The sequence below is a fragment of the Quercus suber genome, unplaced genomic scaffold (genome assembly GCF_002906115.3).
Source record: "Quercus suber isolate HL8 unplaced genomic scaffold, Cork oak 2.0 scaffold_631, whole genome shotgun sequence".
In the NCBI taxonomy this organism is placed as follows: Eukaryota; Viridiplantae; Streptophyta; class Magnoliopsida; order Fagales; family Fagaceae; genus Quercus; species Quercus suber.
Window position 1 is genome coordinate 358952 of NW_027070073.1, and position 13476 is coordinate 372427.

General features: G+C 35.0%; 1 protein-coding gene and 1 long non-coding RNA gene across 3 annotated transcripts; both read left to right on the top strand.

Moving 5' to 3' along the window:
- Positions 1–2167: 2167 nt before the first annotated feature.
- Positions 2168–3648, top strand: LOC136064131 (uncharacterized). Its single transcript, XM_065765466.1, has 3 exons — positions 2168–2635; positions 2750–2892; positions 3039–3648. Exons 1-3 carry the CDS (start codon positions 2168–2170, stop codon positions 3646–3648), a joined length of 1221 nt encoding a protein of 406 aa, XP_065621538.1.
- A 1390-nt stretch (positions 3649–5038) lies between these two features.
- LOC112018445 (uncharacterized) lies at positions 5039–10730 on the top strand. 2 transcript variants are annotated; one of them, XR_010625806.1, is made up of 3 exons: positions 5039–5300; positions 5385–5550; positions 10403–10730. It is a non-coding gene; the product is annotated as an uncharacterized LOC112018445 (long non-coding RNA). The 2 variants fall into 2 exon arrangements; XR_002883602.2 differs by having other exon boundaries at positions 5041–5280.
- The last annotated feature ends 2746 nt before the right edge of the window (positions 10731–13476 follow it).

The window sequence follows — 13476 nt, forward strand, 5'->3', positions numbered from 1 at the left end:
CTCACCGTTTGAACCCCTAAGCTCTGTGATAGTGTTTCGCCTAAATTTTTGGGAAGCCCTGTTGTGGAAATAACCTATGTTTTTATCCCCCGAAACCATCCAATGGTCATGAGCTCTTTGTTGCCATAATTTCTCTTCCATACTGAGGAGAATGTTTAACTTCAAATTTTAATTTAAGGAAAACATCCATACTTCCCCCCCTCACTGCTGCTGCTTCAGCCAATTCTAAAGATTTTTTCTTCTCCAACAAAGTTTTTGAAATATTGTAGACATAATTTTTACTCCATCTACGTAGCTGGTTTTGGCAATTCTCAATCTTTTTCATCATTTCTACCATGGGTAGACCCCAAGAGACCTCTCTCCATGCTGCTGTAACAGTATCGTGACAATCCTCATTCTCAAGCCATAATTGCTCAAATCTCCATGGCCTTTGTTTCTTAGGTGCAATCCCCTAGCAGAGAATAATAATAGGACTATGATCCGAAGAAACACAAGAAATAGTTCGGACCTTTGTTGCTGGAAAAAGATAAAACCACTCTGCTGAGCTCACCGCCCTGTCCAATCTTTCCCAAACAGACCCTCCAGTCGGATAATGCTTGAGCCATGTGAATTTTTTTGCCAATGAAGCTGAGATCATACAGCCCACATTCATCCAAGGCATCATGGAAAAGTTGCATTTGCCCATAGGGCCGTAGATGGCCACCCAATTTCTCATGAGACTTGAGGAGTTCATTAAAATCGCCTGCACATAACCAAGGTAGTGAAGACTTCCCATTTAAGTTCCTTAATAAATTTCAAGAATCAATTCGAAGCTGAGTTTTAGGTGCTCCGTAAAATCCTGTAAACCTCCACGCATTTTCTTTAGCACCAATGATTATAACATCGATATGATTTAAGGATGATGATTCAACTTTTAAGTCGAAATCCTTCTTCCAAAATAAAGCCAGACCACCACCAAGAGTAATTTTGACACTCCATGATGATGACTAAACTTCAAAGTTGTAAGGTTGAATTTAATCAACCATTTTGTTGGCTTTATTCCATGCCAATTGCTTGTATTTTAGCACTTTGAAACCATGTATTTAGGTGGGAATCTTGTAAGGGTAGTGAGTGAGAGAGTGTGAAGAAATGCTCAAGATTGTGCAAAGAAGCAAGGACTCGCGACTGGATCTCGCAGGTGGCTCACGGCTTGCAAGCTACTAGAAGCTGCACACATGCCAAACATGCCAGAAGCTAAAGAGTCATGCCAGCTGTTGCACTATAGGACAAAAGTCCCAGGCTAGCCAAGCTGTTAGCTCGCAGCTTGAACTCACGACTCAACCCAGTCGTGAGGTTAAGTCGCCAGAACACCCTGTTTGGAAAAAACTAACTCTTCGCATTCCATTCTCACCCTAGTATAAATACCCTTCATTCCCACGAAATGTAGAAAGCTTCCAGAGATAATTTTAAGAGAGAAACCCTAAAGAAAAACAAGGTTGCCTCATTCACAATCTTCATCTAAGAGACTCTTCAAATTCCTCTACTATCTTCCTCTCCATTGATACATCCTTGAGAGGTTCTTGACCAAATCATTTTCTCATCATATCCACGTTTGTGAGAATGTTCTTTTGGTGTTAAGGGAAGTAGTTCGGAAGGGACCAATGATTATTGGTTGATGCTATGGTTTATAGCAGAATCCGGTAAGCTAAAGAAGAAAATGGTTCGGCACAACCTCGTTGGAGCAAGAAGCTTGGAGGGCTTAGGTACCTAGGTAGATTAGGCTCAGAGGGTCTATTGCTGTTCCTGTATCCCAATTACATTTCCTAGTGGATTATTGACTACTTGGAGGGTAGCGAAGAGGTTTTACGCTGAGGGCTTCAGTTTCCTCTTCGATAACACATCATGTGTTGTCCTTGTGTTTGCATCTCTCTTCCCTTTATCTTTACCATTTAATTACTGCTGTGATTGTGATTATTTATGATTTAGATTGTTTATCAATTCTGTTATAAGCTTGTTATCATCTTCCGTACATACATTGTTTGATACAAAACTTGAATTGGTAATTTGTAGTTTGGGGGTCTAAACGTTCATAGTGTTTTCAACACTATTTGAACTTTCAATTGGTATCAGAGTAGGTGCACTTGTTGTGGTTTAAACACCTTAGTGCTATCCCTGACCCCGCATTGAGATGGATAGGTCTCAATCTCTAAAAGTGCCACCATTTTTTTATGGTAATAATTATGCTTTTTGGAAAGTTCGAATGAGGGCATTTTTGTGTTCTATTGATGATGCTGTGTGGGATGCAGTTGAAGTGGGTTGGACTAGGCTGGTAGCTACCAAATCCACTTGGGATAAGACAGCTCTTACGGTAGCAAATGCTAATAGTAAAGCCTTGAATGCTATTTTCTGTGGTGTCTCTCCAGAAGAATTTCACAGGATTTCATATATCACTATTGCTAAGGAAGCATGGGAGATTCTGGAGACTACTTATGAAGGAACAAAGAAAGTGAAAGATACCAAACTACAGATGTTGACCACTCGCTTTGAGGAGCTGAAGATGAGCGAGGATGAGTCCTTCAATTCTTTTTATAGCAAGTTGAACGAGGTGGTCGTCGGCAAATTTAATTTGGGAGAAAAGATGAAGGATTCTAAAATTGTAAGGAAGATCCTTCGGTCACTACCTGAAAGTTTTCGTGCCAAAGTAACAGCTATTGAAGAGAGCAAAGATCTTGATGACATTTAAGTTCAAGAGTTGGTTGGTTCTTTGCAGACATATGAATTGTCACTACCTACGCAGAAGAAGAGCAAATCTCTCGCTCTTAAGACAATTGATGAGAGGGTGGTATCTCATTATTCTTCGGAAGAAGATGCCGTAGATAAAGATGTGGCGTACCTTGTAAAAAACTTCCGGAAGTTATTAAAACTTAAGAACAGTGGGAAACCTGGTGACAAAGGGAAATTTCAGAATTCCGGGAAGGAAAAAAGGAAATTCCGAAGGAAAGATAGTAGAGAACCCCAATCTTCATAGGGAATCATGTGTTTAAATGCAACGGACACAGACATTTCAAGAAAGAATGTCCAAATTATTTGAAATCAAAGGGGAAGTTTTATGCCACTACTTTAAGTGACTCAGATTCATCAAATTCTGATTCTGAGGAAAGCTGTGACAGAGAAGGAAACTACTCTGCATTCATGACCATTGCACATGTGGAATCCTCAGATGATTTGGGTTCACTTGTGAAGGAGCTTGGTAAGCACTCTGATCTGGAGTCTATTGGAATAGTTGAGGAGTCTGAAGATGAGGAAGTTGGAGAAGCAGTGGAACTGCAAGAGACCTACAATTCACTCCTTGAGAAGATCGGTGAATATGCTAAGGTGGCTAACGCAGCCATTAAAAAGATGAAGAGGGCCGAGGAAGACTATAGAATTCTTATAGTGCAATACAAGGAAACTAAATGTGAAGTGGAGAAAATGAATGGAAAGCTGTTAGAAGCTTACTCAAAAATTTGTTTCCTTGAGCATGAAGTGCTTCGAGCAAATGCTCAAGTAGACCGTGTCTCCTCCAAGAAACTTAATGAAATGCTTGCTCATAAAAATCAGTCTCAGACAAGTCCAGAGTGGGATATACCGAAGGGAGTAGCTCATCAGCCAATGTCACCAAAGAAGTGACGTTTGTGAGGGCCAACGAGGCAATTGTGGAAGAGTCTATTCCTGATAAGGTTAAGACTGAAAAGAAGAAGAATGTGGCTGATCAACGAACGTTCAATACAGTCCATAATCCATCAGAAGCTAGACACGAAGCTAGAGGAAGATCACTTCCAAGATTACAACGGGTTCCTAGAACGAATCATATTGGTCACTATTGCGGATTGCAAGGACATACCGACCCAACTGTCATAAGCTGAAAGCGTTAAACAATGCAAGCGCTCCTTGATCACGAGGAAGAAGAAATGACAAGAAGTCTTGGGGTGGTGAGCAAATAAGAAGTCAAAACCGTGATCCTGGAATGATGGACATGATGAAGATGATCGGTGCCTTCACAAATTGCTAGGAAAGCTTCACAAAAAGGTTTGACAGTCCTAACTTTCGTACCCAATCCGTCAAAGATATCACCCCAAACGCACGTGACGTGTGGGTGACGAAGGGTACTCATGCATAAGCATCATAACATGTCTATGCATCATTTCTTCCTATGCTTTGTGATTATGTTTGGTTCTATGCTTATTGCTTCTGAGTGTTGATTTGTTGTTTGTTTATTTGTTTCATTTTAAAAATGTTTTTAAATTGTTTTTGATCATTCTTTTCTTACTTTTATGTCAAAAATCCAAAAATACATAAAAAGTAGAAAATCCAAAAAGTTTGGTCGACTTTGTTGAGTGTTGTCTCAAAGCATGTTTTACCTTGTACCTTTGCACTAATGGCTTTGTGCATCTACGAGCTTAACTTGTCTCATTTGCACTCATATCTTTGTGGAAAAAAATCTTGAAATCTATGTGATTGTTGTAAATAGATCTTCAATCTTGTCATGAATGATTAGTGAATGATTTTATTGATCTTGAGACATGCATAGACCTATGCCTATATATCTTCCCACTCTTTATTTTCTTGTTTTTTCTAAAAGAGCTCACCAAATGTAAATCTCCAAATGAAAAGAGATATTGAGCTGCAAAAGCCTGTCGCACATACTAGTATTTGACTAGGAAAAAGAGAAAGTGACCAAAATAAAATGTATGATGCCCAAAAAGGCAAAGGCTAACTCATCAAATGGAAATATTGAAAATTTCAGGCATCGATCTCACAATAAGATGTTTTGATTCAAAATAATCAAATGATATGATGTATATGGAGCCAAATGAAAAGCTTCAAAGAAATGTGCTCAAATTTATGTGGAAGGTCATATATGCACATCTAATCTAATACTATATATAATAGCAGAAGCTTTTACATTTTTACCAGGTGTTGACACGTAAGGCAAAACGACCCCCTTGAAATGCTGACGTGTTAAGTAAATTCTTTAAAATCTCGCTTGGTGCGTTGGAGAGACTCTCTTTCAGACACCCACCAACTTATCCCAAAAAAAAAAAAAAAACGCAAGCCTTATAAGACACCAGCCGCTTATCCACAAAAACAAAAAACAAAAAATGCAGACCCTAAAACCCAAACTGTATTTCCTGATCAAAATTCAAACTCACTCTAACTTGCGATTCTTCGCTGCAACACGGAGAAAGAAACAGAGAAAGAGGAATCAGGCCACTAGAACCACAAGCACATAGAAAGAAAAATCAATGCCCATCAACACCGGTAAATTTTTTTAGATTTGGGTATGAAATTTTACTTTTAATTGAGTTTTACTGTTGGGTGGGTTTAGATTTGATTTGTTTTTGTTTTGGGTATTTAAAACACAGAATGATTGAGAGGGATACAGAGATAGTGTTCGTGAATGTCTCTGCCACCAGTGTCAATCTGGCTTCCTACCACCGTCAGTAGCCTTGCCATAGAAGAAAAATCTATGGACCATCAACACCGTAAGGGCATATACACACCACCATCAGATTATCCGAATTGCCGCCGGTACATTCTTTCCTCCTTTTTAGATTTAGGTATGATTTTTTTTTTAATAAGATTTATGTATGATATTTGATTTTTTGTTTTAAATTCTTTGATAGGCTAGGTTTATTTTATTTTATTTTATTTTTTATAACTTACTGAAATTACCAAAAAAAAAAATTATTTAGTTTTGGTTTTTCCCGTAAAGAAACGAAATTAAAAACAGTTTCCTTTACTAATCTTAACGAAATCCTTGGGATCAGATAAGTGTAGGATTGAGTGTTGTGCTGATATTTGTTTTTTCTTTTTCAATCTTATTTATTTAGGTTTATTGTTTGGTAAGTTTATCAACGCAGGCACAGAGAGAAGGCCTATACCCGTAACCATAAAGTTTTTGTTTTTTTTAGCTTTCATTTTAAAATCTGGGGATTGAATATGATTTAGGTTTGAATTTCTTGGTTGGATTGGTTTAGATTTTGTTATTTGTGTTAGGCTTCCATTAACAATGCCTTCTATAGTATAATACTATAATACCAGTTTTAAAATGATATGGTTTTAGATATCCAGTAAGTTAGTGCTTATGTTGGAAAGAGAATATTATTAATATTGCTGTTCTCATCAAATTCAAATTCTTTGAATGTATTGTCATTGAAGGTAAAAGATAACATTTTTCTTATGCCCATTTTAATTTAGTTATCTAAACTAATGAACATTCTCTGCCTATCACATTCAGTAATGAATGACTTATATAATCTCTCTGATGGACAATATTGGGTTATGAACATTAGATTTTTAAAAATCAAATAAGGATGCTTGCTTTTTGGAAGAAAGCAAAGCTGGTGTATCTGTTATTCTTTATTATTAGAAGAGAAAACTCATTACAGCTTAGTCATACAAATCACTCATTTTAGCCTTTTGAAGATAAATAAGTATGTGTTGGTAGTCCAAAAAACTCTGCCATTTCCCACCCAATCATTGACCCAACTGTATGTAATTGATGGTCTCCACGTTAGAAAGATTCCACTAAGGTAATGGTAATGGTAACCGTAACTACATTTTAGTAATAAGCTCACAAAATTTTGATAAAATTCTGCTGTTGTTTTTTATTCTAAAATTTATTTTTATCGTTTATAATTTACGTTTTATGATGTGGAAAGAAGCACTAAGTTCCTATTTTGATGTTGTTGTTACTTATATATAACATCCATAGTCTATTGAATAATTTATGTTGTAGAGAAACGGATTGAAGTGGATAAGAATGTATGATTTTCCTATTAATCTTGATGGGGCACATTATAGAGTTCTCTATTGTTGTTGTTGTTTCTCAATTGTGGTTTCATGGCATTTAAGTTTCATATTTTTTGGCAAACGATCATAATGTAGCTTCAAGAAATTAAATATACATGATTATTATTGAATTATAAAAAAAAACTTATTGAGGCCTTTTTTGAATACCTAGCAGATATAGTCATCTATTTTTACTTACAAAATCCTTCATGGAAAAAAAAATAAATAAATAACAAGAGAGATGGTTTTGCAACAGATTAGTTAATTGCATAAAACTGATTAGATAGTAATAAAAAAAAAAAAAAAAAGAGAATCCTAACAATATATTTTGTTACTGTAATTGATGGAAAAACCTAATAGAATTTTATTCTGTTCTGTTTAGTCCAAAACAAAAACTAATTGAATCCACATACTTCTAAAAAAAATGAAAAAATATGCAAAACAAAACCAATACAAACCCAAATATGTCATTAACCAAATCTAAACTAAAATATCAGATAAATACAAGGTAAGTCAGGTCATCCTAACCTGTCAGTTTGATCTACCAACTCTTCTTACAAAACAGCCAAGTGTTTTATATGGCAAAGATCGCTGTAGGGTGTAACTAAAAACTAATTGAGACATACCCCATACTTAAGCCCAGATTAGTTAATTGCAAAATGATCAAATGTATGGGAAAGAGTCTTCCCTAGAAGATTGTAGAAGCCTTTCAAACTCTATGCGCTGCTTGGTAAAATTGGAAATTTCTTAAAGCCAAAAAACTATGGTATTGAATTGCTTTAGTTAGTATAGAAATTGACCAACAACCAAAAGCTCTTTCACTTTATTCATGAAGTAATCTATGATCCTCTTGAAACAAACCTTGCATATGACCTAAGATGGTTTTAGATTTCAGTCACCCCAAAGATTAAGTTTTCTTGATTTTGAAGGATTTTAGTTGTGATTGGTGATGACTCTGTAAATGAGAGTTTCAATTTCAAATAGTGTTTTTATATAGGATTACTTTATTTGTTAAATTTGAGTTTGGTATTGATTCAAAATTTGTAATGGTTCATTTATATAAACCTGCCATGTTTTCTGAATTTAGATAATTATAATTAATTACATGGCACACAATCACTCTTATAGGATCTCAGTTTCTAGCGCCTCATTTATATTGGCTCTTATTAGGAATTTTTTATTTATATACATATTTTCCCCCATATGTTAATGTAGATCACTCATCCCTACTTATAAGACTTTTGGCTACTATTCATAAGAGCACTAAATTAAATTGAAAGGTTAGGAAAGCCTAATTTTCCCTTTGTAGCTATTATTTAATTTGTAACTCTTTGTCCTTTGTTGATGCTTGATTAAAAAAAAAAAAACTAAAAAGTTTTAAAGATGATCAAAATGGACTCTTTGATTCTAAAAATAAATGCTAAAACTTATTTCTTTCCTATACCATGATATGATAGCAGAAAAGAAAAAAAAAAGAGAGAGGAAAATGCAAGAGAAGCACGCCTAAAAAGATGGTTGCAAATTTTTGAGAAACGAACCAATAGAAAATGGCATGAAAGAAAAAATAGTTTACAAAATAAACTTACCCAGGCTAGGAAATACAGGGGAATGGTCATTGCCAAAGATGGATAGAATGGTGTTAATTCATGACTACTCTTTGTTGCATTCACCTGGTACAAGTACTAACGTTTATGTGTTAAGAGGTTCACTTCTCTTTCTGCCACTTTGTCCTTATTAGTTCTTTATACATTCCTTTTTCTAAATTTGAAAATAAAACTTTCTATTCACATTTGATTATTAGATATTGACTTTGACATGGGCCATTCCTTTGGAGAAAACTAGAATGAACATAAGTACAAATGATACTTTGGTAAAAGGTAGGTCCAATTGTTGTGATGTTCTTCAATGAATCCATGAATCAGAAAATGAGAGTGGTCGTGAAGAATTTCCAAGTAAATGACTTAAATTTACTAGGAAAAAAAAAAAAAACTTGAGTTTCATTTTGTTCACATCTTTAATGTTGTCCCCATATTTTAAAATTCATATGGGAAAATCTACTGAACCTTGGAATTTTGGTCTACCTTCTTATTTATGTGTGTATTGTGGTTCAATTTTATGGTATGAAGAGAGAACAATAAAATCTAAGAGGCCTAAGAACCTAAAATTCTCTCTGTGTTGTATGGAGGGTAAGGTTAAGTTGCCTTCACTTAGGAAAGTACCTCCACTTATTGATGAGCTGTTACAACATTCTTTTTGTTTGACAAAGGAGCTGAGAAAATTGTATCTAAGACTGCAAAAGAACTTGCAGAGATGCAAGCAGAGGCAATTTCAAATAGAAATGTTAATTATATTTCTTTATTGTTTGAGAGCTGAACTTTTATAAACCTTTACCAATATTGTACACATACATATCATTATATGCCATTTAAAAAAAAAAAAAATTACAAAGGTATGCTGAATGTTTTCTGTAGCTTTTCCTCTTAATACTTTATCTTTATTAATATTTTCCTCTTATTGTCTCGAGCTTCATCATTATTACTAATTACAATTTCGAAACAAAATTGTATATTTGGTTTGTAGTCTTTAGCATTTTTTAGTTGTTACGATTTTCATGAATGTTGTTACCTTGGGATGCTGTATTTTGAAATTTCTCCAGCGTAGTCCTTCCTAACACAGTAATTGCATCCTATAAGATTTCAACCTCACAAACACTTGATAAAAAGGACTGCTCATTATAATCTTGATATGATTGCTTGATTAACAGTAGAACACAATTACAAAAGTGAATGATTAGAACTTAAAGTAAATTATTAATTAGAATGAAGACATGAATGTGAATGAGAATGTAGAAATTTACTTGAAATTCTGAGTTAAAGAAAGTCTTATTTTTTATTAAAGACAATAATATATCCAATATGATTTATATATTGTATCTTAAAATTGAGGCTCACATGTTTTTTTGATTTGGCACATTACTACTTATTGTTGAAGAGAAATTTCAATTTTGAACATTTCTTAAAATTAGATAAATTTTCATTAGAATACTCAAGATATTTGACAATTTCTAGCTTGGAAGGTCAGTATAGTACTATGAATGAAATAAACTTTAAAAAAAAATAAATAAAAAATAAAAAACCTAATAGTACAGGTCATGATGAATGTGTGTATACTTAGCTAAATTTGTGACTGTGTATACAAAAATTAAAATTGGATGTAAATGTGCTACCAAGGGAGATTCAGAATATAGTTGGGAACTAATATTACTTCCAAACATGTTCTAGAGATTCACAAAATTAGAATGTTTTCAATTAAAATTATTTGTGCCACACTCACTTTTTTTTGCAGCATTTTTGTTTGGAATTCCTAATTTGCACATTATTTACTATGCACACCTGCTTGGTACATAAGAAGTTCTCATCAAATTAAAAATAATATATTAGAACTTCTCATGGTGCCTTCAAAGCCAATGTAGTACAATGAAAGCAATCTAAATTTTGCTTATGAGAGAATTGTAACTTATTATTTAAGGATTTATTAAATGTTTGTGAATTCTTGAAGCACCTTTTAAATTAAGTGAAAATAATTGCAGGACACAAAAGACAAATTTGTAAGAAAAACAAGGGAGGAAAGCAGTTTTCTATTTACAACTACCAGATTTGCCGAAGAGGAAAATCAGATGATGATAGCATACCAATTCAAATGCTTCACAAATGAAGCACGGCTTCTAAACAAAATGCATTGAAGAAGCAGAAAATTTGAAGAGAAAAAAATAACCAATAGATGTACTACATTACCCGGATGAAATTTAAAGTATTTTATTATATTTTTATGTTAAGTTGAGTATTTTAAATATGTAAAAATATTCCCGTGTATTGCGGGTGTTAAATGATTTTTATTGAATATTTTTTGGTTTTTTTTTTTTTTTACTGTGTATTTAGACTTGATATACCAATAATATATAATAATTTATTTTTAAAAATAATAGTAACAAACGCTGAAAGAAACATAAAATATTCATTACTTATCAAAATATTAGTCATAAATATTGAATACTAAAGTGGCCCTACTATTACAATTTAAAATACATTCGTGCCCAATATTATGATAGACACGGAGGGATATAAAAATTATAAATAACATGTAGGTGCAAGCTTCTTGGTCAAAATTGTATGACAAATTTCTTAAATAAAATGTAAACAAAGGCTACTAAAGGATGTAAGGGAAGCCATATTGTTCACGAATGATTATGAATGCTTCTTTTGTAGCGTAAGGCAGCCCTGTCTTTGGATCACGATACCTACAACATGAAATGACAATTCATTAAGAAGTATAGTGGCAGAGTATATGAAGGAACCATTCATTTAAGAATTATATTTAAAAAAAAAAAAAGAGTTTGTTTTTTTTTTTAAATTGAGTAACCATTAACATAACATGATACATCAAATATATAATAACACCTTCTAAAAAAAAGTAGCGTAAGTTACATTTAAAAAAAAATAAATAAGAGAAAGTCAATCATAAAAAAAACAAAACAAATAGGAACTTGCAAAATATAGAACCTGAAAAGTTGTTAGAGCCTCTGATAGTAAATGTCTTTAATTTGAAGAAAAAGAAAGAAGGATGTAGAGCTATACTAAATGTCTTCAAGCTGTCATTTTTTGGTGCTCTTGTGTCTCTGAGCACATAGTAGCAGTTTCTGTCTTGCAGCCGTTGCAAGAGTTAGCGTGACCTTCTGTGGGTGAGGTCGGAGTGGTCATTTGGATTTGTAAGGCAGGAACATCCTCTAGGGTGGGTAACTAGTAGTAGTGAACAAAATGGCTGAAGAGTTGGAAGCGATGTGGGGTAAGTTATCTTTTACGGAGGAAGAGGGCCAAGGTATTGAACTGGGCAGCAACAGTACCAGAGCTGCAAAGGAGGTTGGTAAAAATTGTGCTATCATGAAGATTATAACCCTTAGAAGCATAAGCTTAGATACTTTGAGAAAGAACCTGAGAATGCTGTGGAAAAACAATAAATGGGTCAACATCTTTGAACTAGAAGATGAATTGTTTCTGGTTGAGTTTGGAGATGGGAAAGATAAAAAGAAAGTTCTCGAGATGAGCCCTTGGAGCTTTGAGAAACAATTGGTGATTATATAAGAGTTTGAAGGTGCGCAAACTCCAAAGGATATGGAGGTAAAATGGTAATTTGCTTTGGATTCAGATTTTTAATTTACCTCTTATGAGTAAAACAAAAGAAACAGGCTGGGTAATTGGGTCCTTTGTGGGAGATGTTATGGAGGTTGATGTCCTTGATTCAGGAGTGCACTAGGGTAAGTGCCTTAGGGTGCGTGTCTGGATTGATGCTACAAAAAAAAATCATCCGTGGCAAAAGAATCACTGTTGAAGGAGGTGAGTCTAGGTGGGTCCAGTTCAAATATGAACGACTCCCTAATTTTTGCTACTGTTGTGGATTGTTAAGCCATGCACTCAAACACTGTCTTGCATCATCTGTTAATGGTCGAATGGTGGAGGAAGACCTTCAATATGGGGCATGGTTGCGTGGTGACCCATATGGGAGGATTCAAAAAGAACCAGTGAAATATGGTGGAGGTGAAAACCAGGGAAGTAGGGACGGAGTTACTAGAGTGAGTTTGGAACAGACATGTGCTCAATCTGCGATGCCTGGGGAGGATGGGATTCACATGCCTGTGTCTCTGACAGTGACACGGGATGACGCAATTCTAGAGGCGCCAAGACAATTGACAGTGACACCTCCTGGAGAAGGTAAAGGCCAAGGTGCAGGACTGAAGTCAGAAAATAAAATCTCCTCTAAACTTGATAACTCCTCTGTCACACTCAGCATATGGTCCGAAGTCACGGAGGAGTTGCAATGGGAGGAAGTGCTTCATCATGCTTTAAGGAAGACGCCTTTTGAGGTAAAACCCATATCCACGACATCTTTTACCTTTTCTCCATCCGTATATGATATTTTAGAATCTGAGGAAGATATTCCTCCAGGTTTTGAGAGTCAACACATGAGGGAAACTAATGTGTCTAAGGTTATTGATAAGATTGAGGGGTATAAAGGGAATTGTGAATGTGTGGACAAAATAAAACCGGTGATAACATCCTCCCCTTCTAAGAAGCCAAATGGGCCCTCGCTCGGTGCTAAACGGGCCAACCCCTTAGTGGGCTCTTCCGAGCTAGGCTAACAACATAATCAACTCATGAGCTTAAAATCCCATGTGACTCATGGACCTCAGCTTAATAATTTCTCAAATCATCAAGATACAAAACTCGCCTTACATGCTTTGGGTCCAAAGTGGTCTCGTGTTCTCCATTCTTCACCAGGCAACAAGGAAGCTCTGCTTTCACATGTTGGACAAAAAAGAGGCTCTGTAGTGGACTCTAATCAGCTTGAATTAGCAAAGAAGAAATTTCGGGTTTCTCAAGATGATAAAGAAAATTTAGTTTTTATGGCAGAGGCTGGTTCCAAGCCCTGCCAAGAATTATGAGTATTATGTATTGGAACTGTCGCGGGCTTGGGAACCGGCAGATAATTCATGAGCTCAGGAGCTTTTTTTGGGCAGAAGATCCTACAGTGGTGTTTTTAGCCGAAACATGGCGTTCAAATAGCGTTGAAAACACTATGAACGTTTAGACCCCCAAACAACAAATTACC

Coding starts and splice junctions, on each gene's coding strand:
- LOC136064131 (XM_065765466.1), top strand. CDS start 2,168: ATGGATAGGTCTCAATCTCTAAAAGTGCCACCATTTTTTTATGGTAAT. Junction 2,636..2,749: donor AGATGAAGGATTCTAAAATT/GTAAGGAAGATC, acceptor GGTTCTTTGCAG/ACATATGAATTGTCACTACC. Junction 2,893..3,038: donor CTTGTAAAAAACTTCCGGAA/GTTATTAAAACT, acceptor CAACGGACACAG/ACATTTCAAGAAAGAATGTC.